The sequence below is a fragment of the Crocuta crocuta genome, unplaced genomic scaffold, assembly GCF_008692635.1.
Source record: "Crocuta crocuta isolate KB4526 unplaced genomic scaffold, BGI_CrCroc_1.0 scaffold688, whole genome shotgun sequence".
NCBI lineage: Eukaryota > Metazoa > Chordata > Mammalia > Carnivora > Hyaenidae > Crocuta > Crocuta crocuta.
The window spans coordinates 484,119-507,951 of record NW_027530550.1 but is presented as its reverse complement, the minus strand read 5'-3'; the positions used below and the strand labels follow the sequence as shown (position 1 = coordinate 507,951).

General features: G+C 35.3%; 1 protein-coding gene across 3 annotated transcripts in view; it reads right to left on the bottom strand.

The window, feature by feature from the left end:
* Positions 1–23,833, bottom strand: part of CDH8 (cadherin 8) — a 345,469-nt gene that overhangs the window by 54,717 nt on the left and 266,919 nt on the right. For 2 of the 3 annotated variants that reach the window (XR_013336005.1, XM_077767844.1), the window contains exon 8: positions 10,937–11,058. Coding sequence is in view for 2 of the 3 variants with exons in the window: in XM_077767844.1 (XP_077623970.1) it covers positions 10,937–11,058 (122 nt within the window). In the remaining variant the exon portion in view is untranslated. Of the gene's footprint in view, positions 1–10,130; positions 10,382–10,936; positions 11,059–23,833 lie in introns of those variants that run through there. The other variant, XM_077767845.1, reaches the window with a different exon arrangement.

Below are 23,833 nucleotides of genomic sequence, written 5' to 3'. Positions count from 1 at the left end.
GGGGTGAGGCATTTTAAACAGTCTTGCAGGTCATTCTGATGCATGCTTAATTCTGAGATGGACTGTTTTCAGCCAAGGGAGAAGATTGGTGTTTACAGTTTTCTTATTATTATTCATTAGGAGAGTTTGTATTATTAAGCTCACATCAAGCTCAGTGCATGATATGTTGGGGAAATAGTAATGGAATGGTGAATCTTTATTTTTTACTTTTTATTTTTAAATTTTATTTGAGAGAGAGAGAGAGTGCAAAGCAGGGGAGAGGGGGCAGAGGGAGAGAGGGAGAGAGAGAGAGAGAGAGAGAGAGAGAGATCTTAAGCAGGCTCCATGCTCAGGGCAGAGCTGGATAGGTGCTCAATCCCATAACCCTGGGATCATGACTGAGCTGAAACCAAGAGTCAGATGCTCAATGGACTGAGCCATCCAGGTGCCCCAGAAATGGTGAATCTTTAAATCAATTTCTAAATATCCCATGAACTGTCTACAGGTGAGAATTTGGTTTAAGCCATTTTTGACACTTCATTTTATCTTAATGTAGATGGCTACGGTGTAGACATTTTATCTAAAAGTGGACACCTGGTAAATCACTTGAAGGACTTTATACTATTAGAATGCATTAAGATACTCTTATCTAAAAGGCTGAAATTTTAACTGATGTAATAACATCTGAATACACTTAGCTTTAATAGAAATAATAATAGAAATAATAGAAAGAAAAGAAGATTTATTCAATGGAGTACAATTCCACACAAGCAGAATTTATAGGCACACTGACTAGCTGGAGAATGAAAACCACACACATTGCCCCCGTGACCTACTCTGATGTCAATTAACTTTTAGATAATTGAACATTTCTGGAGAGGTCACAGATTTTTAGGAGTACGTATATAACATTCAGTTTAAATATGTTTCCTTTCTATCAGTAAATTTAAGATGCAGTTGAAAAAATCCAATGTTTGATGATTTATTGTGGATTAATTTTAAAGGAGGCTGGAATTTTATATATGTATATAGAGATATGTAGACAGGTAAAAGCTATCACTATATATAGGAGATGGATGATAGATAGATAGGAAGATAGATAGATTTATCAGAAAAGCAAAGTATATCTGGAATGTTGGGATAAGGAAATGAATTTCAAGGCCATACTTGGAATTCTATGGGGCAGACCTTGTTCTATTTCTTGAGATTACTAATTTGAAATGAAATAACGTTTCTAAGGAATGAAGCTAAAAAAAGGAATTTTTTGAGAATTATGGGACAATATCATATTTATATTTCATTAAAAAATTATTTGCTGCTTATCAACACTGAACCTAACTTATACTGTTTTTATCAGCAGAGTTGAGTAAACTTTGGACTCTTTTACATTTCTCCAAAAATATTTAATGACAGTGAGGTATCAGTGTCATTATTAGCTTTTTGAAAGGCAAGCAACCAACAGATACATTTCTGATAATCTGATCTGTTTACAACCATAAAACTATCATGGGATCTATTAGAAATCCTATATATGGTTCTACAGATATTATTCATTAATTTGTTCCTAGGAACCAAACATGATTATATACAATGGGTTTGATTTTTCCCCCTTCTCACTGCTGTAAGAACAGCACATGATAACTATACATATTGCCTAAATGAATAGATGAATAATGAATGAATTATGTCAGCATGTTTTAGTATTATCACTAATTCTCACATAACCTTGAGAAGTATATATGAAGAGATGTATTGGAACCCTAGTGCATCAAAGATGTGATATATAATATTTGATCCCAGATATATCTGATAACAAACTACCTGTGTTTTCCTGCCCCAATAGATCAGGCTGCCTCAAAGTCTTGTTGACATCCATACATTCTAACATGTATTTCTGTTAAATTGGGGCTTACACCTTCAGAACTTTGGAGAGTGCATAAGGATGCACTCATCCATTCTTGTTCTCGTGGCTCAATTACTTTGCTTTACAGAGATAAAGGTCCCCTTTTGATTCTGATGCATTACACAACAAAATGAAGACTTGGAAATCATAGTTCCTTATAAGTGTGGATAAGGCAAGACAGGATTGCATTCTCTTGCAACTTTTAGAATGCTTTCAAAAGCTTCTGGAATATACATCTATGTTCCAGGAATACTCAACATTGATAGCCAAGATAGTATCTACCATCACAGCATACTGTCACTTTCTCAGTCAAAACTAAGTTTTCTTTTTTCTTGGCAAATCTTTCTGCAGAGGTGTGAATTGGAAGGTGATGGAAAGTAGTTGCATGAGAGGGAATCAAAGGTGCTGCAGGAAAGACAGCATCATTTTTGGTTTTCTGTTCATTGTTCTGCCTATTAGCTTTCCTGAAATACTAACTTCTTTTTCTTAGAGCAGGAGTTTTAAACTTGGGAAAGGAAAGGAGGGGCCATGAATCAGCATCATATGGTTCAGTCTTCTCAACTTGAAAATAAAGTGGAATGAAATTATTTCCATATGCACATACAGGAGGGGGGAGTCCATAGCTTATATCAGATTATCAATGATTTCTATAACTGAAAGAAAACAATATAGCTTAAGAACCATCCCCTTAAAGAGGGGTCCTTGAAAATAAAAATTATGCACACAAGAGAAATCAAGTTATAACAATGATGATAAATTGAAAAAAAGAGGAAATATTGGAATTTGGGAAATTATATTAAAATCCACACAATAACCCAATTATCCTCAATCATTTCAAAAACTGTATAATATGGTTAAAATATAAGCACTGTTCACAGCTTTTTAATGGATAGTTCCTGGATATTTGTTTTATAATTTGCATGGTAATCCAATCTCTACCAAGACTTTTCTTTTCCTACCTAGGAAATTTTCCCATGCCAGTGTGTGTGTGTGTGTGTGTGTGTGTATCTTTGTCTGGACACATACCTTGGAAGTCTGACCTATGGAAAATACAACAGGAAAATATAGATTTGATTTTTCTGTATCTCTTGTAAGTGAAGTCCTCAGTCCTCTGGGTAGACATTTGAGGGCTGTACCTTTATAAACCCATTTGCAGAACTTTTGGCATTTTCATCCATTTCTGTTTCCTTCACTCCCCTTTCCCTTTCTGAAACTAAGTTGAGAAAAAATGATACAAAGCAAGGACTACTGAATAATATGTTTATATAAGGTTTGGAGTTTCTAGTTTCTCATGCCTTTTTTTTCCCCTAGACTCTGCGTATTTCTTGTGTATTTTGTACACTTCTGAACTAGTGTTAAAAAATATTCCATCCCTTGCTTTGTATTAGTAGGGTAAACCCAAAAGTTTCTAACATAGCTGAGAAGTCTCAGGTCCCTTTTCAATCTCCTCTCCATGTTCCATGATACTACTTTACAGGAACTTTCCTGATGCCTCTGTGACATCATAAACATCACTTCTTAGGCTGAACCTGTGTGGCATTACTTATCCTCCTGGAGCAGGATTTTTCTGATTGGGTTCCATTTACCACTAGTTGTATAGTTTTTTCTGAAGGAAATTTGAAAGATTTTATAATCAACTATGTTTGTTAAATGGCAAAGACCATATAGCCTTCTCATGATTCATAGGTATTATTGAATGCAAGGGAACTTTACAGTTAATCAAAAGAAGCAGAAGGGAATGTTGTTGAACTTGGTTTAATTCAGTGTGAGTGCTTTGCAACCTTATTAAATAAATCACATACACACACATACACACCACAAACGCCACACCATATATTGATGTGCTATGCCCTTTAAGTTTTCTCAGGCACTCTCTTTGAGAAATGCTGTCCTCCAGAACTCCAACTGAATCTTAAAGGCCTGGGAGACTTCCACTTCTGTGTGGAAGACTTCAACCTCTGTGTGCTACTGTCTAGCTTGGTGCTTACTGTATCTCTACCTTTCCAACAATATGTCCGCCTCGTGGTACCACATGTTACTTAATTTATGCCACTAGCACAAAACCTAGGCCTAAGGCCTTTTACTATCTAGTGTCAATCCTTCTTTCTTCAAAAGGGCATCGACTTGGCTTCTAAGAACAAATGGAAAGAAGTATATACATGTGCCCACCTTGCTTCCATCCTAAATTCTTACTCAGTAACTTATAGATTTAAAATAAAATAAAGATAATATATTTGTATTAAATAGGCCAAGATTCTCAAACAATCCCTGACACCATTTTCTCTGTCGATCATAAATCTTATTTAGGTGAGGGGCCAGAATATACAATTTGGGATCACATAAGAGGTTCAGCCAATGTGTATGTTAGCTTAAAACATGACTTCAAAAAAGACTGAGATTGTATGTGTCCCTGTAAGTTGATTCCAGTGTATTTGAAAAAATAATGATATTGACCCACAAATTTAAATGGGGAGGAATAAAGTACAAGTGTTTCCTTTATCTTTAATAAATAAAATACTCAGAAATTACCAGAGGAAGTTATTCCAATAGAGGGAACTAGATTGTCTTCTTTTATATTGACCTATTAAGGGACTATTTATAATGTTTTGCTCCAAATCAAAGTCATGTTGCTATAATAACAACAAAATAAATCAATCCTAATGAAGTATATTATGCTTTTTTAGACTATGAGATTAGTTAAAATATATACTAATAATAATTATAATTATTAAGCCCTTGATATTGCACTGGATATTTCTAAAATATGAGAGTTTAAGGCCTGGGAGACTTCCACTTCTGTGTGGAAGTAGTAGAGGTTAAGGCTGAGGGTCACAAAATTAGTAAATGGTGGAGGTGTGACTCACACTTAGATTATTCTGGTTTCAAATCCTTCCACTGTATTTTTTACTTATGTGTTCCCCTCTGTCAAAGGTCAGCTCTAAAAGTCTTACTTCAGTAAATGACTGTCTTGAAATATATTTTGTTATATATGATTTCTTCAAATATTGTTTTATAAATTCTGTTAATTTACCATCTCCTTGCTACACCCTCCAAAATGAAAACAGTACTGTATGCATTTTGTTGAGGCCATCAATTTCATCTGTTTTAAAATCAATCCTGTCTCCCTCTTGTGTATGCAGATAGATCCTGAAAAATGCCTGCTGGCAGGGAAGTTAAAATTAAATCTCCTAAATTTATTGTTTCATAAATGCCATATTTTCAATTCACTGTTTCACATTTATTAGAAAAAGACCAACAGAAATTTTTAAAATAAATAAATAAAGTAGGAAATGCATTCATTGCCAGCGTTTATCAACAGATAATTATGTTTACTTTTCTCCTTAAGCTTTATTTCTTTTCACTTAAGACTTTGTGGAATGCTTTTTGGATAACGTGTCTTATTGGTCATAACAGTTGACATTTTTCTCTTTTGAAAAATGCTCACTCTTGATCACAATCTTACTTGTAAGAAGTATGTAGCACAGGCAATGGAATAAAAAAAGACTGCTTCCTTGGGAAGCACTGCAAAATCCTAGAAAGCCCAAGGACTTGGGAAACTTCAAGAACAGACCTTGAAACCCATGTATGCCACTTTTCATGGCCAGGGGCAGCCTCTCACCCTTTTTCAGCCTTAGCCTTACCCCCTTATTGGTAAAATGCAGTTGTCAACCCCAAACTCTGGAAGTAGTGATGTTGATTGTATGTTGGACGTCTGTCTATATTATGGTATTCATGTAAGCATGCAGCTTTCACAATTCCTTATCTGCATTTCTACTATTACCACCTTAGATCACCAAGTACCTCACCAAGTACTGGTACATAGTTCGTGTTTAATAAATATCATGTACCAACATCTCTCACAGTTACAGTCTACTAAATGTTCTTCCTGCTTGGGATGCCTGAGTGGCTCAGTTGGTTAAGCGTCTGACTTCGGCTCAGGTCATGATCTCACGGTTTGTGGGTTCGGGCCCCACGTCAGGCTCTGTGCTGACAGCTAGCTCAGAGCCTGTTTCAGATTCTGTGTCTCCCTCTCTCTCTGACCCTCCCCTTCTCATGCTGTCTCTCTCTCAGAAATAAATAAAACATTTTAAAAAATTTAATTGTTCTTCCTGCTTAATTGCATTTATGCATGTGTGTGTTTTGTGCATGTTATGTGTACATTTTATTCAAAATAAAATGTTTTGTCCAATCTCAGTGTTGCTTACTACATTCTTCTTATTTTTACACTTAAGACATATAGATCTTCAATTCTTCACACAAACCAAGGGTTTCCTCCCTTCAGGGTCTTTGCACAAGCTTATTGTGCTGGCTGGAAGTCTCTTGCTTCCATTCCTTGAATGTCTAGCCCTTTCTCATTTTTTTTCAGATTCAGCTTAAAGGATACTCACTTAAAAAGTAACTTTCTCTGACAATACTATATAAAGTAAATGTCTGATTTTTCTTTGTTCCCCTCTGCCTAGATGTGCCAATGTTTCCTTCATCCAGTTTTCAGAATTGAAATTATATTATGTATTCATTCTACTTTTTTAAAATAAGCCCTCTTCCTTATTTAATTCCATTAGGGGGGACTTTTTTTTTGTCCTTTTTTACATTGTTTCTCTGGGTCATATTACAATAGTTAGCATCTTGTAGATGCAATATGAAATATTCAATAAATAAATATATAAGTGACTTCTCATTTGAAGAGGTTTGTGCACTATGTCTGTGAGTAAAACAAGTGTTTCCATGGTAATATCTGAGAAGTTAGTTTTTGAAATATTTGTCACTGCTGAATGAAATGAATTAGAACTACGATTCTAAAATTTCGTAAATATTCATTACATGCTAAGCATTGGCTTAACTAGAAATATAGGATATAATTTTCTTCCTTTCTTTGTTGTTTTTATTTATTTATTTTTTTGACCATGACATTCCTAGGATAAGCCAACTTCATATTGCTACAGTATTGGTCAGAGACAAAGGGGATTAGAAGAGGTAAACCAAAGCATATTTTTTCAGCCCAGACATAAATAACTTGATGCCAAATAGTATGCCTCAACTTCTATAGAGGGTGATTAAACTTCAATTATATGCCACTAGATTTATTTACAGTAAAAAGGGAAGTTCCTCCCTGAAGGAAAAAAGAGCTGAAGCAGTCTGTGCTGAAGTAGTTCTCAAACAATAAAATATTCTCTGGGGTTAAATAAGAGACCTTGACTCATACCTGGAAATACAACATTTTCAATATAGTCCTTGCATTAGTGAACCATCTGATTCAAATTATCCAAATTACATATGTATGGAAAGCAAGGGGTTAGCATCTGAAATGAAATCCTAGAAAGACCCTATCAAGGGGATAGGATATAGAAGTTATAGAAGGCCCTCTAGCCAGCACTGGTCACTAAAGTTCTCTATTTCTCTTTCATATTTGGTTCTGAGTGTGCTGTTGTCAAGCATAATGAAGGAAGATACTGGTTTCTCCACAGCTGTTACCTGTTCCTCCACCCGTCCAGCCAGATTACCATTCTCTTCAGAGAAAATCTGGTTTATCCCCAGCTGACTCCTTTTCAGCTCTTGATAGATGTTTCCTGTCTCTGGTGGAACAGGTCCTATATTAAGAGGTCTTTTCAGTAAGAGAGCTCCGTTTCCCTTCAGCTCTTCAGCCTCCTTTCTGCCCAGAGGATTTGAGGTATGTTCTTGCAAGTCTATCATTTCTAATTTTATTACGTGTTTGCCAGAGAGAAAACTCTAGAAGGGAAAAAGACTGTTGTTTAGGGCATTGTTTGCCACTAAATCCCCAGCACCTCACCATGTCCTGGTACATAGTTATGTTTAATAAATATTTACTGACTGACCCAAACCTACCATCCTATTAGATACAGGAACTATCAGTTATATATTTTGCTTTCTAATTTTGAAATCTTTAACCCATATCGTTATTTCTGTCTTGGCCATTCGAGAGGAGTCAGTGGAAAGAATCTTTTTTATTTTTCCTGTTAAACTGAGGACCAAGGAATTTGTAAATGATTTTATCATGACATGATTGAGTTGGAGACTAAAGAAATATATTTGTCATCTTAAAACTTTTGAGATAAATTACCTAGAACTATTGGGGAAATTTTTCTAATAACAAAGTAATTAGCAACAGAAAATACTGTATTAACAATTATGTAATGGATTATTTCAGATGATTCTAATGAAAAGGGATTCACAGTGATTTTGTATAATAGGGACTATGAACTTTTTCTGTTATGGTTGGTGGTTACTCTCTTTAGGGAAGAATTGAAGAAAAGGTCATACTTCACTTCACAATAATGAGAAGGTGGTAGAAACAGACGTGATTTCCAGTTCTACTTTCAAAGTGAACCTATAACAGTTTCAGCATTGATGTATCCTATACTTCCAGAGAAGAGGAAAGTGGTGTCTCTCTTTCCTTGTTATAAGTTTTTATTGTTTTGATTCTTTGCTTAAAGGAGTCCAATTCAGTGGAAAAGAGCGGTCAAGCACAGGACAATTCTCTGTGTTTGTGTTGATACTGGTTTTCATTTTGTGAGATGTTTTAGAAACCTCTTTCTAGAGGCTCTCTCAGTCCAGGAGGTTTTTACAGACTGAGTGTTTTAGTGGTTTGCCCTTAATTATTACCAATGATCCCCAGCTGCCTCCTCTCCCAGGAAGAAGATCCTCTTTGAGTTTAGCTTCAAATCCATACCTTCCGGACAAACCAAACATTTCAGAGTCCTCCACAAGCCTTTTTCTGAGGCTGTTGTAAAGCAGACATTAAATTTAGTGCTAGTTCAGCTCTTGACATTTGTTTTTCAGTAGTGTGTTATCACCTCATAATGAATATTGTGATTTCAAAGTGAGTCAGTGGTTGTGTTGCATTATGAGAAATAACTGAAAGTACATATGTTGAAGTTACATAAACACACTAGTGTTTATGTTGGTAACAAATAATTTTGGAAAATGGTAAGTAAAAATAAGATACTTGAGCCATTAAAAGAGGCCTACTAATGGTGTAATGAATTACACGTGAGTTCTGACTAGCACAAAGGATTCAAGGAATTCAGAAGTTTTTTTGAACAACTTGATGTGTATCAACCAGTCGTATGTCCAAAACTTAGGCAAGCAATCAAAAATCTGATCTTTTCATGTAAATATTAACTGTACTAAATGTACCTAAACATGTTCATTTGAGAATAAGATAGTGGTAGTAGATAGATACACAACATAAACATATTTTCACATAATGAGTCACTCACTTTGATATGCAAAAATCATAAAACAAAGAATCAACTTTTTTTTATTTTGATCTTGCATAGGAAAGATGATGAAACAATGTTTTGTTTTGTTTTTCCTGAGGATAAGAACTGCTGAGGAATCCTTAAAACCTTGGAAATAGTCAAACTCCACAGGATAAATCTCCAGATTCCTAGAGGTTCAAAGGCATGCAGATGTAAATATCACAAGTGAAGCCAATGTGGAATTTTTGAAATTTCAATGCCATTGACTCTCTGAACTGGTGTGATGAGTTTTGCATGAAAATTGGGTTTTATTTAAATTCTAAAGCATTAGATAGATTCTGTGTGATCAACAATGTATGGCTTCAAAGTCTGTGATTGGCTATATTACCCCAGCAATGATTTGGCCCACACAATCATATCCTTGAAACTAACCTGCATAAACTTTAATCAAACTTTTTCTGCCAACTCAATCCTAACTTCTCTAAATTATATTTACTCTGTGTGTGTGTGTGTGTGTGTGTGTATGCATACACACACACATTCCACCCTTAAAGATAACAAATGAAAATGTTCAAAAAATAGGCCAGAGGGCAATTCCACGTGATGAAATTAGAAAACATTTAAATTAATGTTAGAATTTTTTAAGAGTGTATCACAGCTAAAAGTGACTATTCTGATAACCATATTTATGACATGTAGATGTTTTAACCTAATCACTTCTATTGCCAGAATTTTAGCTGTACTTGGCATGTGTGTGCACATGTGTATTGGTCTCTTTCTGGGAAATGAAAGTGAGGCTAATCCTTCAGCTACGAGAGTAGTCTAGGGGAAAATATCCCCTGTTTCACAGGAGCGTTGTGAAATAAATAAAAGTATAGGGCTACAGTGCTGTTCCTTTCTTTAGGTGAAAAAACATCTAACTCTTGTCAGGTACACTACTCGGCAAATAGTAAGTTTAATTCCTAACACCCACATGAGGCACAAGAATAGTTGGATTAACAACTCCAGTGTCATGCTGTCAGCTGCTGTTTATTTAAATTAAAATGTCACCATCCAGAAATAAATTAGGAAGTTGAAAAACGATAAATTTCTTAAACATACAGTACTTTGGCACCTTGTTAAAATCTATTACATTTGTGTTTTTTAGAACTTTACATAGACTATTTCCATTTTGACATTCAGACTAGAGCAAGTTTTGTTTGTGTTCTTCTCTCTTCCCCCCTTTCTTCTTCCCTCTTTTCTTCCTCTCTCTCTGTTTTTGCCTGTCTTCATTGTCTATCTATGCAATAGAAGGCAGGTTAAAAGGAAAAATGTTTGATCAGTACACAAAAATTTGTTGCTTTACTTCCACGTCTAAAACCTATTGTTTATCCTATGTTGATCTAAATACATCTACATTTTTTATAGATTTCAAAATTTGCTTTCTACAACTGGTCTTGCTGGGGTTCACTCTTAAGTGTTACTCCTATGGTTGATATGAAACCAATAGGCCCTCCCCATGAGCTTTTTCTTTCACTTGAAGGTTAAAATTCTGTCCCTACCTCTCTAAGACCTCTCTGTTCTATTCATAGCCTGAGATACTTTAAGATCGTTGTTTGGCTCTGGATTCATGGCCCAGCAGGTGGTTCCCTTCAAGAGCCAATTTGGTCATAAGTAGGGAGAATTAACAAACATCTGAGAAAGAAAAATGCTCCTTCTCTGTTCCCATTTGGGTGCTGCTAGCCTGTAACTTTGCAGACCATAAATGATGAGATGCTCACTATAATGCAGGTTAATTAAATATGAGACAGTTGAATACAAACATATTCAGCATTAACAACATGGAGATATTTACTTGGCCGGGTTTTCCATTTTCACATAAAAATGCCTCATATTCGGATGCGAATTCAGGGGCGTTGTCATTGACATCCAGCACTTTAATAGCAACAGGCACTCGTGATATCTGACTGTGGTTCCCTATGGGAAGGAAAAAATAACATCAGCATTGAGGGTATTTCATTTTTACCGTGCAACTCAACTTTGTTCTTGAAAGCATGTGTGTCTGTTTCAACTTCCCTTAATTAGGGTGTTTTCAACATAGTGATGATGGAATCTGACCATTCAGTAAGGAAAAACAGCACGTGCTTGACTGCTTAAAAAAGGAGAAATTATTATTGCAAACACCATTTGCTGGAGCTTAGCTTTACAAAGACCATGTCTGAAAAACTTAAAAGAGGTTTCCTTGACGAAGAAAGCTTTATTTTAATGGTAAAATCCGTTATACAAAAGGGAAAAAATGCTGTGTGAAACAAAGATTTATCTCGTTGTCTTGGGTAGAACACAGGCCCTTTTTGTGCTATTACCATATTTGATTGGCTGTATATTAAAGGTGAACATCAAAAACCCAGGAAAAGGCCAGAACCAAGTCAATTGTTGAAAGAATGTCTTGAACAAGGATTAAAAAAAAATATTAAAGATGGGGAATCGTACTTTATATGAATTTTATTTTTTATTAAAAATTGACCTTGGTATCTTTTTGGGTAAGATAAGCCTAAGTCATTTTAATATTGTCATTTTCATCAGTGTAAACAGATAATAATCTTGTAATCTTCCAAGGTCAATTCCAACAGCAGAGAATTTAATGTATAATCCTTAATCCTTAAGTCCTTAAATTTAAAAAGTTACATACGCACCTACGTATGCACAGAAATCTGGCCTACCGATAAATTGCTGACTTTGGCCATGTGACAATTTTTCACTTGTAATAAATGCAATACAGTTTGTACCATGTAATAATAATTAAAGCTCTTGTAAGTGATATAGAATGCATTGGTGATGGACAGTTACTTGTGTGTCCATGGCACTATTTACATGTAAGGCAGGAGGGGGGATGTGTGTGGCTTTTGAATATGAAGAGACAGACTTGCATTTGATCGAAGTCTTATTTGTGATAATTGATTAAATTAAAATCTCTAAAACATTCACTCATTTTTTGTGTGAAATATGAAAATACTTCTAGTATGAAAATACTTGTAAAGCACACAACAAATGATCATAGCCATGTTAAAAATTTATAGTTTGTTAACCCCACTGGCAGTGTTACAATATTTGAATTTAGTTAACTAAAATGGCTGCTCTCCAATATTCTAATTTGATTAACTCTGGATGGATGAGTATTATCCTGTGGAATTCCTACTGCTTCAGTCATGGAACATAACCTCATTCCCCGAAATCAAGCCAATGGCCTTAAAGGTCTCACCTGATTCCTTTTCTTGTACTATTTTATATCTAATGAATGAATTGGTTCATTCAGAGAGGAACTATCGGCCTCTCTAGTTTCCATGGAAAGAGTTGTATAAAAAATCACATGACCCTAAGGGGAGGAACTTCTATTTTATCTTTGGTCTACTTGTGTAAGGTGGATAAATAGGTTGTAAGGTATTGTAAATACAACATTACTGTAACCTTAAAGATTTATACCTCTTTCCTAGGTGGACCATGAGTTGGATAGCAGCTGCTAGAGATAAAAGGGAACCTAGTGTTTGCACTAAATAGCAAGGTTTGGGGCCCCAGTTTTGCCTTGTACTGCCTACATGATCCTCAACAAGTTCCTCAACCTTTTATTCCTGAGAAAATTGAAACTGAAAAACTTAACACTTTATTTCCAGGATTATTATAAATAAGAGAAAACGTGAAGTGCTCAGATAGTATTAGGCACATAGTCTTGGGCATTTGAGCCTTTGCCCTTTGTAACTGTCAGCATGATCAGTACCATGCATACTGTTTAGTATGTGCAGTAAGAGATATTTCACATAATTAAATCTTCAATCCTATGTAAATTATAACTGTATAGAATGTAAGTATGAATTACATTAAATTCAATGTAATTGCCATATTTTGATGGGAGACAGTTAAAAATTAACTCAAAGATAGAGTTTTGGACTCCCAAATATAAAACCTTTGCATAGTATAATACTGATGAACTTAAAAAACAAAGTATATTAAGGTAACTAATCGTGGCCTTTTCTTCAAGAATACTTAGTCTTCTTCTAAATCTTTACCTCATGAATGACCACTATTTGAAGTTTGAGTACAAATATCACATACCAAAATCGATCTATCATGAACATTCTCAGAATTGTACGATAATTTGCAAACCTCCCTGAGAGACTGAACAGTTTAAGTTCCATATTTTTGTTCAAGGTACTATTTCATCCAAGTACAGTCCCTTAAACTGACTAATTTTATTTTGTAATTCTCTACCTCTCTAACCATTCAACTAATAACCAGTGACCAGTGATCAAAATAGGCTTAATAAGTAGCATATATATAATAGACAGTGAAAAATAGTGCACACTTTTTGGAAACTATTAAGTACAAGGAAAAACTCTTTGTATCCTACTGCTTTAAGTATGATTTTGCTCCTTGGAAAGTGAGGAAATGCTAACCTCGAGGCAGATTCACAGACAATGGATGATTGGTCAACTCTGCCAAACTGATGGTCTTTGTTTTCCCTTTTAGGATGCACACACCTGACAGGCAAACATGCATACACAATTTTTTCCCCTCACAATTATGGCAAAGAATAATTATGCTAAAGCTGGTGTTCTTTTCTCCTCTTGATCTCAGAGTTGGAAAAAATTGTAGTTATCTTTCATATCTAGATGGGCGATAGGTGGCAAGATTCTAGCACAAACACTAAAAGCTCCATGAGCTTTTCCATGGGATAATTCTCAACATGAAGGTACTATCCATTTTCTCATATGTAGTATCAGGGATAAGGTGTTTCAAACTATTCCAGGGCTCAGAGCCTTAATGTTGTGGTTAGAAGTAATGTGGGATGGGCAGCTATCACTTAATACTGTTAGGAGACCTTGAATGACAGAAGGTTCTTCTAATTAAGGTTTTTAATTTTTCTCCGTACTTCTATGAGTAAATAATTTCTGGTAAGATAATAGACAGTGAAGTAAATGATTTTTTCCCCTTCATTTTGGCCTGTGGAAAACGCAGAACTAAATGTGGAATCCACTTCACACAACTGGAAAGAATCCATTACTATGTATTTGGTGTATTATGTTGACCCAAATCCAATGCATATTTTACATTTATTTAAAAATGACCAAATTTACTAAACTCATGTTTTATTACCTAGTTAAATTTGATAGATTTTGAGGCGTTCGCTTTTGACTTAGTAGTTTACAGTATACCTTATTAAAAGAAATAAAATCTAAATTGTACCCCCTGGTACTATGTTAGTGGATGGTTAGAATTTCTGTAAGCTTACTGCTTACATAAAACATAATGGACCGTTAACCCTAACAAAATAATATAATACCTTCTCTTTTTAACTGTGGAATTCCTGATTATCTCTTAAGATTCAGCCCAAACATCTCTTCCCAAAAGACTTTCTAACACACAGTTCAGGTTGGTTTTTGTTTTTGACTTGTGGCATGTAAACATGAGGATAACCACTATCCCATTTCCCATAAAAACCAGTTAAAAAATCATATTTCATTTTAAAAATCTAATTAATTTATTTTTGAGAGAGAGAGAGAGACAATCTGAAGCAGGCTCCAGACTCTGAACTGACAGCACAGAGCCTGACAGAGAACTTGAATCCACAAACAGTGAGATCATGACCCAAGCCAAAGTCAGATGCTTAACCGACTGAGCCACCTGGGTGCCTCCATATATATACATATATATGTATGTATATATATATATATTTTTAATTAGAATTTTAAGCCGGCTCTAGGCTGAGCACAGAGTGTGACATGGGGCTTGATCGCATGATTCTGGGATCATGTCCTGAGCTGAAATCAAGTTGGATGCTCCACCACTGAGCCACCGAAGCACCCTGAATGACCCAGAGACATATTTTTTTTTAAATTAAAGTCTGTGGAAAAGGTCCTAAGTGCATACAATAAATAAAAATATTTATTCAAGAAAACCTAAATGTTGGTAAGAGAATCCTGTGGTATTTGAATCAACACCTGCTTCCTTCCCTTACCATTACAGCTCAGGACGATGAGAAATCTACTCTGGACAAACACAACCAAGAACACAGCTAGTCAAGGGATATATACCCAGAACTGCTCATATACCTGTTGCTCACACTAAATTTGGGGCAGTTGCTGGTTGGGGGCTGCCCTTTTCCACCAAGTCCCTACTCATGGGACACACTTAAACTTTTGATAGGGTGTCACTGAGAATGGTGGGCCCTGATCTTCCTTGCCATGGCTCATAAAGGGAAGTTTCATGCTGAGAGAAGTGAACCAAGAAGACTCAAGGCTATTACTCTTCTCCACCAGACTCTACCAACACAGGAGACACCACTCCTAAAGCAGTGTCACTTAGAAAGCCTTGGCTGAGTCATTTTCTCTGGGGTTGAGTCGAAGGATGAAACATAAAGCAAAGAACTGAATCTTTTAGAAAGAATGGACATCATTTCTAAAGGAATGTGGAAAAGATCAACACCAGTGATTATCTCCAAACAGTGGAGATTGTTGCTACTTGCTGGAGGCAGAGCAGCCAAGGCATTCTTTGGCTTTAGTTCAAGAACTCCAATCTCTGCCTCGATGTTCACAGGGATTTTTTTTTTCCCCGCTTGCCACGTTTTCTACTTTTCTGTCTCTAATAAAGACACTTATTACGGATTAGGGCATACACAGCTAATCAAGGATGACTTCATCTTAAAATCTGCGACTTCATCTTAAAATCTGCAACTTCATCACATCTGCAAATCCCCTTTTTTCACATAGCACATTCACAGGTTCCTGGGGTTAGGACCTGGACTTCTATTTTTGGGGGCTGCCACTTAAGCCCCTATATTGCATCTTCTCAAAAGCTAGGACTTTTGTGACTGAATAGAATGATACTATCACAAATGTGCTCCTGTCCTAGAAAGCAAAGATAAGTATAAATACTTGAGTTGTCCCTGCTTCTTTGAATTCCTTCTTCAACACAATATATAAGCTCAAGGATGTTGAAAAAGCTATTCATAACTCCCTCCTGAGATTTTTGATAACATCCTTTTGTCATTCATTCATTTATTTTCTCATTCTCTGCTCTTAATTTATCCAATAATGTTCTAGTAACTGTTTTCCCAGTTACTAAGACAAAGCTCTTACAATCAAGGAGTCCACGGTAATCTAGGTGATACATTACAATGGTTTTATACCTTCATCTATCTTACAAAATAATCCTTTACAAAATGCAGAAGAACATAGGAGGCTGAGACCTTGTACTATAGTCAGAGGAAAGATTTGAACCAGGAAATAACCTTTGAATTAGCTTTAAATAATGAGTAGACTACCCTAGGTAAAGAAATGTGGACAGATCTTTCAGATAGAATTAGCCACATTTGAAAAGGCTCAGAAAGCTGGAGACCATGCTCCATACTGACTAGGTGACTAGGGTCACCAGTATGTCACCCTAATTTTAAGAGCATCCAGAGAAGTAATTGATGGTGATGCCAGAACACAAAGCTGAGGCCATATCAGGAAGTTTTCTGTTACATGTTGATGAGTATGGGCTGTATTATGTGATCACTATGAAGCCATTGAACTCTTTCTTGAGACTTATAATTTTAAAATGTTACCATAAAGCAGACAGGCAAACAAAGTTAACATTGGCTTTATTTTGTTTTCTGAAGTATATGGCTGTCTCAGAAATTTACTAATTATTTCTTGAAATTGTTAAAATAGAAAACAATGAAATAAGGAAACTAGTGCTAGTGTCCCCCAAATACCCCAAAACGTGTTACCATTATCTACATTAGATGAACATGCATGATTGAAATTATTGCAAGTGTCATATTTAAATGCTGAAGATTCACTTTTATCTAAATTAATGAAATTATGGCAGTTCAAATTTTAAAGATATTACAGAGCAATAAAATTAATTAGATAAGCTTCTGAGGAAATTATTCATGTCCTTTGTGACTGGCCCCAAAATGTTTGCCTTTCATCTGATAACAAACATTAAATATAAAGATATTATAATTAGAAACTTGATTAACATTCATTAAAGATTAATTTTCTAAACACAAGAGATGTGACAAAGTGGTCTGGAAGGAAAAGCCTGTTTCAATTGGCCACAAAAGTCAGACTGTTTTCACATATGATGGAAGAAAAAAATGAAATGGCACCTAGTGTAAACAACTCCTTGACTTCTACCACTTGAATCGTAGTGACTTCCTGTCACCTCTCTGTCACAGAGCCTCATGAATTGCCCATTAATTTTGCCCTTTTATAATCAAAGGTAATGGAATCCTGCCAAGTCTAAGTTACTTGGGAATTTGCTTCTAACTAGTTTCCATGAGCTGTTTTTGCAGACATCGATTGAAATAAACAGCCTCTCTTTTTCAGACTGTAAGAGAGAAAAAATGATTTGACCAATTTAGATATACTGGTGGGGCTCAATAAATAATTCTTGAGCCTTCTACAAGTACAAGGATGGAAGCCATGAGCAGTAAATTACAGTCAACAGGGGAATGCAAAATAAGAGAATTTATAATTGAATAGGGATGAGAGGAACAGTGGAAGTTTATAAAATAGGAAGATATGAACTGAATATGTGATAGAAGAAGATAGCAAGTTAGGACATTTAAAACAAAACTGATAAGAATGTGAAAGAAAGTCTTGGAAAAGGATTTTAGGAGCAGACTTAGGTGCTCTAGTGACGAAAGATAAAACTTGTTGAGGTCTATTATGCCCATCAATGACATGATAATTTCTAAATTGCTAGTGGATGGTTTACCAATCAATAGGGTATTAAATAGGAACAACTTTGGAATGTAATTAACCAGTGGATATCAGCATAGGAGAAATGCTGCTGGGGATAGTTTTGTTAGGTTATTCTCTCTACAATATAATTTTTACAAGTTACCCTTTCACTATCATGACAACAGTACTGATGTGTTGGTTCAGTCTTTTGACCCCTTCCAATACATACCAAGAAATTTTTGCCTTCTAGAATGTATTGATGGCAGAGCTGACCACCAGAATTTTCATAAATTTTTATTACATAATTGTGAAAGTTTCATCAAGGCAGAATATAAAGAGGAGACACTCTATTTTACTCCATAAAATCTCTGTCATATTTACAGAATAGTTTAGAATTTTAGAACTGAAATCAGATGGGGACTTTAGCATCAAATAAAGCTCATAAGTCCTACTTTTCTAGTATCTAAATAAGGAGTGCTCTCAATAAAGGGAGAGAAATGCTCTCTCCTGAGGGAAGTGTGGATTTAGACATTTTTAAATGGCTTAAACTCTCTGGAGAAAATAACTCCAAAGGGTGACTTTGGTTCAAGTCTTCACTGACCCCATCTGGTTTTCCTAACTGCTAAAAAGCATGCTACCTGGCTACACCATTTTCAAACACTCTCCAAATGGGGAGAAAATGTGTAGCTCTTACTTATTAGATTCATCTTACATGAACGTAGAAATTATAGAGTCCTGCCTAAACATGGGGCAAGTCCTCCACTCCACCCTTTTCCTGTCTATCTGCATTAACCCTCATTATCCTTTTCCTCCGATCAAGCGTTGAGGTCCTTAAAACTAAGTAATTTATGGTTGTAAAGTTATGATTCCCAGGAAAAAAGTTTTCAAGCCATTGAGGTGATAACTTTTTGAACCTCTTGCAGTCTATATTTTTAATAAATGTAAAACTTTAATAGTTACATTTTAAACAAAGACAACATCTATGTCCATTTATAAATGAAAAGTCACTATTAATGAGAACAGCTATTCTCCATTTTTCTCTCAATATCTACTATAAATTATTACCTACTTATTTTGTTTTTTATTTAATATAATTTTTTGTCAAATTGGCTAACATACAGTGTGTAAAGTGTGCTCTTGGTTTTTGGGGTAGATTCCTGGGGTACATCACTTACAACATCTAGGGCTCATCCGAACAAGTGCCCTCCTTAATGCCCATCACCCATTTTCCCCTCTCCACCACCTCCACCATCCACCCTCAGATTGTTCTCTGTATTTAAGCGAGAATTTAAACTGTAAAAGCGTGGTTTGCCTGCCTCCCTCTCTGTAACTATTTTCCCCCTTCTCTTCGCCCATGGTCTTCTGTTAGGTTTCACAAGATCCACATGAGTGAAAACATATGGTATCTTTCTCTGACTGACTGACTTCACTCAGCATAATACCTTCCAGTTCCAACCACATTGCTGCAAATGGCATGATTTCATTCCTTCTCATTGCCAAGAATTACTCCATTTTATGTATAAACCACATCTTCTTTATCCATTCAGCAGCTGACGGACATTTAGGGTCTTTCCATAATTTGGCTACTGTTGAAAGCACTGCTATAAACATTGGGGTACATGTATCCCCATGAATCAGCACTCCTGTATCCCCTGGAGAAATTCCTAGTAGTGCTATTGCTGGGTCATAGAGGAGTTCTATTTTTAGTTTTTTGAGGAACCTCCACATTGTTTTCCAGAGGGGCTGCACCAGTTTACATTCCCACCAACAGTGTAGGAGGGTGCCCATTTCTCCACATCCTCGCCAGTATCTGTCGTTTCCTAAGATGTTAATTTTAGCCACTCTGACTGGTGTGAGGTAGTATCTCAGCGTAATTAATACCTACTTTTAATTGTGCAGGCTTACACAATTTGTTTCTTCTATTGTCTATATTTTTGTTTTTGCATGTATGTGTACATGCATATGTGTTTTTCAGTTTGTTTTGTTTTAGATCTGTGGGTCGCTTTTGCTCAATTTCTGACTCAATTAGTGGCTTTCTCCTTGTACAGTCCTAAATCTTTCTGACCTTCTCACACATCTCCTCTTCCTCCCAACTATAACACATAAGGAAATAAAATTCTGTGTTGAGTTTATAACTCCCATGTCCTCTTTGATAATCTAAGTAAGGCTTCTTTCAAAAATCTTTCCTTTTACTCTGCCAACAAAATTACATTACACCTCTATTACCAAATCCTCAGTGGATTTTCTTTTCATTCTAATTATTTCAAATAGGATTGATTCGAGATTATTGGAACCGAATTTCTTAAAGTTACTTTTACAATGCAATTGAGTTTAAATCCCTTATATATTCAAATATTAATTAAGGAGACACACTTTCAGAGGGATTGATATATATATATCCAATATTAAGTTTAAATGTTCATTCAGTACCAGCTTATAATAACAGTTGTATTTAATACATATACATGCATGCACACAAAACAAACTTTATTAGAGAAGAAAGCTAATACTGTAAACTGCCCCGCACTTATTGCATGATCTGGTATGTACCATATCTTTGGGGTTTGTTGGGTTACTGTGAAGATATTTTCTCTCAAATGTAAATATATACTCTGGGTATGTAAGATCTGAAATCCTATGATATGAGAGAAATATCATAGTATGTAGTAAAGAAGTATCAATTCTTGAACATCCCAGGACTCTCAGAAAAGGTATATTATATGGACTCTAGTCATCTTGCTCATATTTACTCAAAGCTAAGATGTGGTAAAACTGAAATGTGATTCCAGGACAGTCTGACCAACAAGAAACAAATAGGAACAAAACTAATTTTTCCGCACAGGCTTTTTAAAATATAGTACTTATAAAACATAATCTTAGAGGCGCCTGGATGGCTCAGTCGGTTAAGCATCCGACTTCGGCTCAGGTCATGATCTCACGGTTCGTAGGTATGAGCCCTGCGTTGGGCTCTGTGCTGACAGCTAGCTCAGAGCCTGGAGCCTGCTTGCAATTCTGTGTCTCCCTCTCCCTCTGACCCTCCTTTGTGCGCGCGCGTGCTCTCTCTCTCTTTCTCTCTCTCTCAGAAATAAATAAAAAACATTAAAAAAAAACATAATCTCAAAACATCATACCAACTTGAATATAAATCACTCCTTTCAAAATACAAGACCATAATAAACAATATAAAAGGTTTGATTTTTTTTCCATTATCATAAAATTTTCTATTAGTGAATTTATATAGAGAGAAACATAGTAGCCATTTTTTTTTCAAAGTTCCTGGGATGGCTCCCCTAAATTTTTTGTGTAGGGTCAACATTGGTAGTTGCAGTCAGCTATGCAAACAAGAAAGCATATAAATCTTAAGGTTTTATTTCAGTAGTTTTTTATAAAATGAACAAACCCACGTTAGCCACCGTCCAGATCAAGACCACCATCATAACCAGCTCCTACAAAGCCTCTCATGTACCCCATGTCAGTCAGTTTATTATGTAACCTCTTCTGTTACTTAAAACTGTATTAGTTTGCCTTCTTCACAATTTTATAAAAATTAATGTACAATAGGCTTCTTTAGCTCCATATAGCAATTGTTAATTGATTCCCATAGTTGTATGTAACTACAGTTTATTTTTCCTACTACTTTGAAAATAATTTCATTGTATAAATAAACCACAATGTATTCTCTTACTGGTAGAAATTTGGGCCATTTCAGTCTCAGTCTCTTTGAAAGTACTACTATAAATAACTTCTGTATGTCTTTGGTGCACAAATAAATGAATTCGCCTACATGGCATACTTAGGAATCGAGAGAAAGATGATAGGGAAATGCAACCTTTCAGTTTGAGTGTGTGTCCAAATATCTTTCTAATGTGGATGACCACTTTACACTCTGACCAGCAATGAGTAAAAAGTTCAGGCTTCTTCAAGTCTTCAACAACACTTGGTAAAGTCAGCAATTTATTACTAATTTTTAATTTTAGCCATTGAGGAGCTATGTAATTATATTTTACTTAGACCTTAATTTGCAATATCCTGATGATGTGATATTAAAAATCTATTATGCTAACCCGACTACCTGGATATCTTCTTTTATGAAGTACCTGTTTGGGGTTTTGTCATTTTGTAATGGGGTTAAGGTTTCCTGATTGATAGGCACATTACATGTTATGAATATAAGTCCTTTGCTAGATAGGGTATCACAATACCCTTCCCCCATTGTGTGGTTTGATTTTTCATTTTCTTAGTAGACACATTCTTTAATTTCTCTCACTAATGTTTTTTAGTTTTCTCTTCAGAGGTCTTACACATCATTCTTTAGATTCTTTTACTATTTAATTGAAGTCTTTGTACTACTATAAGTAGTATTTTTATTTTCTCTGTTATTAGAAAATCTGATTATTTTATAACAATTGATCACGTAAAGTTGAAATAGTTTTTTAAATTATTTATTTATTTTCTTTCAAATAGTTTATTGTCAAGTTAGTTTCCACATAACTACCAGTGCTCATCCCCACAAGTGCCCTCCTCCATGCCCATCTCCCCCCTCACCCCACATCCATCAGTCCTCAGTTTTTGTCAGCATTCAAGAGTTTGCCTCTCTCCCTTTCCCCCACCATTTCCCCCCTTCTCCTCCCCCATGGTCCTCAGTTAAGTTCCTCCTAATCCTCCTATAGGTGCAAACATATGATATTTGTCCTTCTCTGCCTGACTTATTTCGCTCAGCATAACTCCCTCAAGGTCCATCCATGTTGCTACACATGGCCAGATTTCATTCTTTCTCATTGCGTAGTATTCCATGGTATAGATAAACCACATCTTCTTGATCCATTTGTCCGTGGATGGACACTTAACTGTAGGGTTGTTTTTTTTTTTTCATTTTTATGCACTCAATCGTGATGTCTATGATGTCTATGGAGAGTGACTTTATTTCTCCCTTTCCAATATTTTCACTTTTGTTTGTTACTTGTATCTTACTGTATTGGCTAAAACTTTCAGTATAATTGAATAAAGTAGCAACAGTAGACACACTTATTTCCAATTTCAGGGAGAAAGCTTTCATTCTTTTATACCATCAGGTCTCATATTTGCTACTTTGTGTGTGTATAGCTACCCTTTATCAGGTTAAATCTCCTGCTATTTCTACCGTGCAAAGAGCTTTTTCTCATGATCAAGAGATGGATGTATATGCTTTCCTACATCTACTGAGATTGAGGATAGGTTTTTATTTTTTTCTCTCAATATTTTAATTCACATTAATAGATTTTTCAAATGTTAAAACCTGTCCTTGTATTCCCTGGAGTTACATTTTTATATTATTGGTATTGATTTGATAGTATATTACCTAGGATTTTGTTTATGAGAAGCAGATTGTGAAATCTCCTTTCTTGTAATATGCTCATCAGGTTTTAGCATTCAGATTAGGCTGCCTTTGTGACATGAAGTAGAAAATGCTCCCTTTTTTACTTCTCTCTGATAAAGTCTGTGTCTGGGTCATTTACGCATGACGGCTTATGTGTCAAAAGTTAGTAATACGGATTCAATTTATTCAGTAGAGAATATGATAGACATAATTATGCCAGTTTGCAAAGACTACACTTTTAACTTAGCCTATTTCATAGGTAGCTTAGAACTTATGGACATAAATACATTCATAATGCGCAATTATTATCATCTTTAACATCTATAGAGTCTGTAATAATGCCCCCTTCTTCATTTCTGATATTGGTAACTTGTACCTTTTCTATTTTTCCTTGCACAATTCTATCAACTTTATTTATCTTTACAAATAAACAGCTTTTGTTTAGTTAAATTTCACTACTGTGCTTGTTTTCAATTGCATTATATTCTATTCTCTATTGTGACCTTTCAGCTAGTTTTTAGATTTCTGTTTACTTTTAGCTTCTTTGAAGTGAGTGCTTAGATAATTGATTTTTAGCATTTAAAAAAAATACAGACATTTAAGGCTCATTTTCCTGTAAACACTGTGTTAGCTGTATCCCACAAACTTTCCCACGTCAGAATTTTATTAT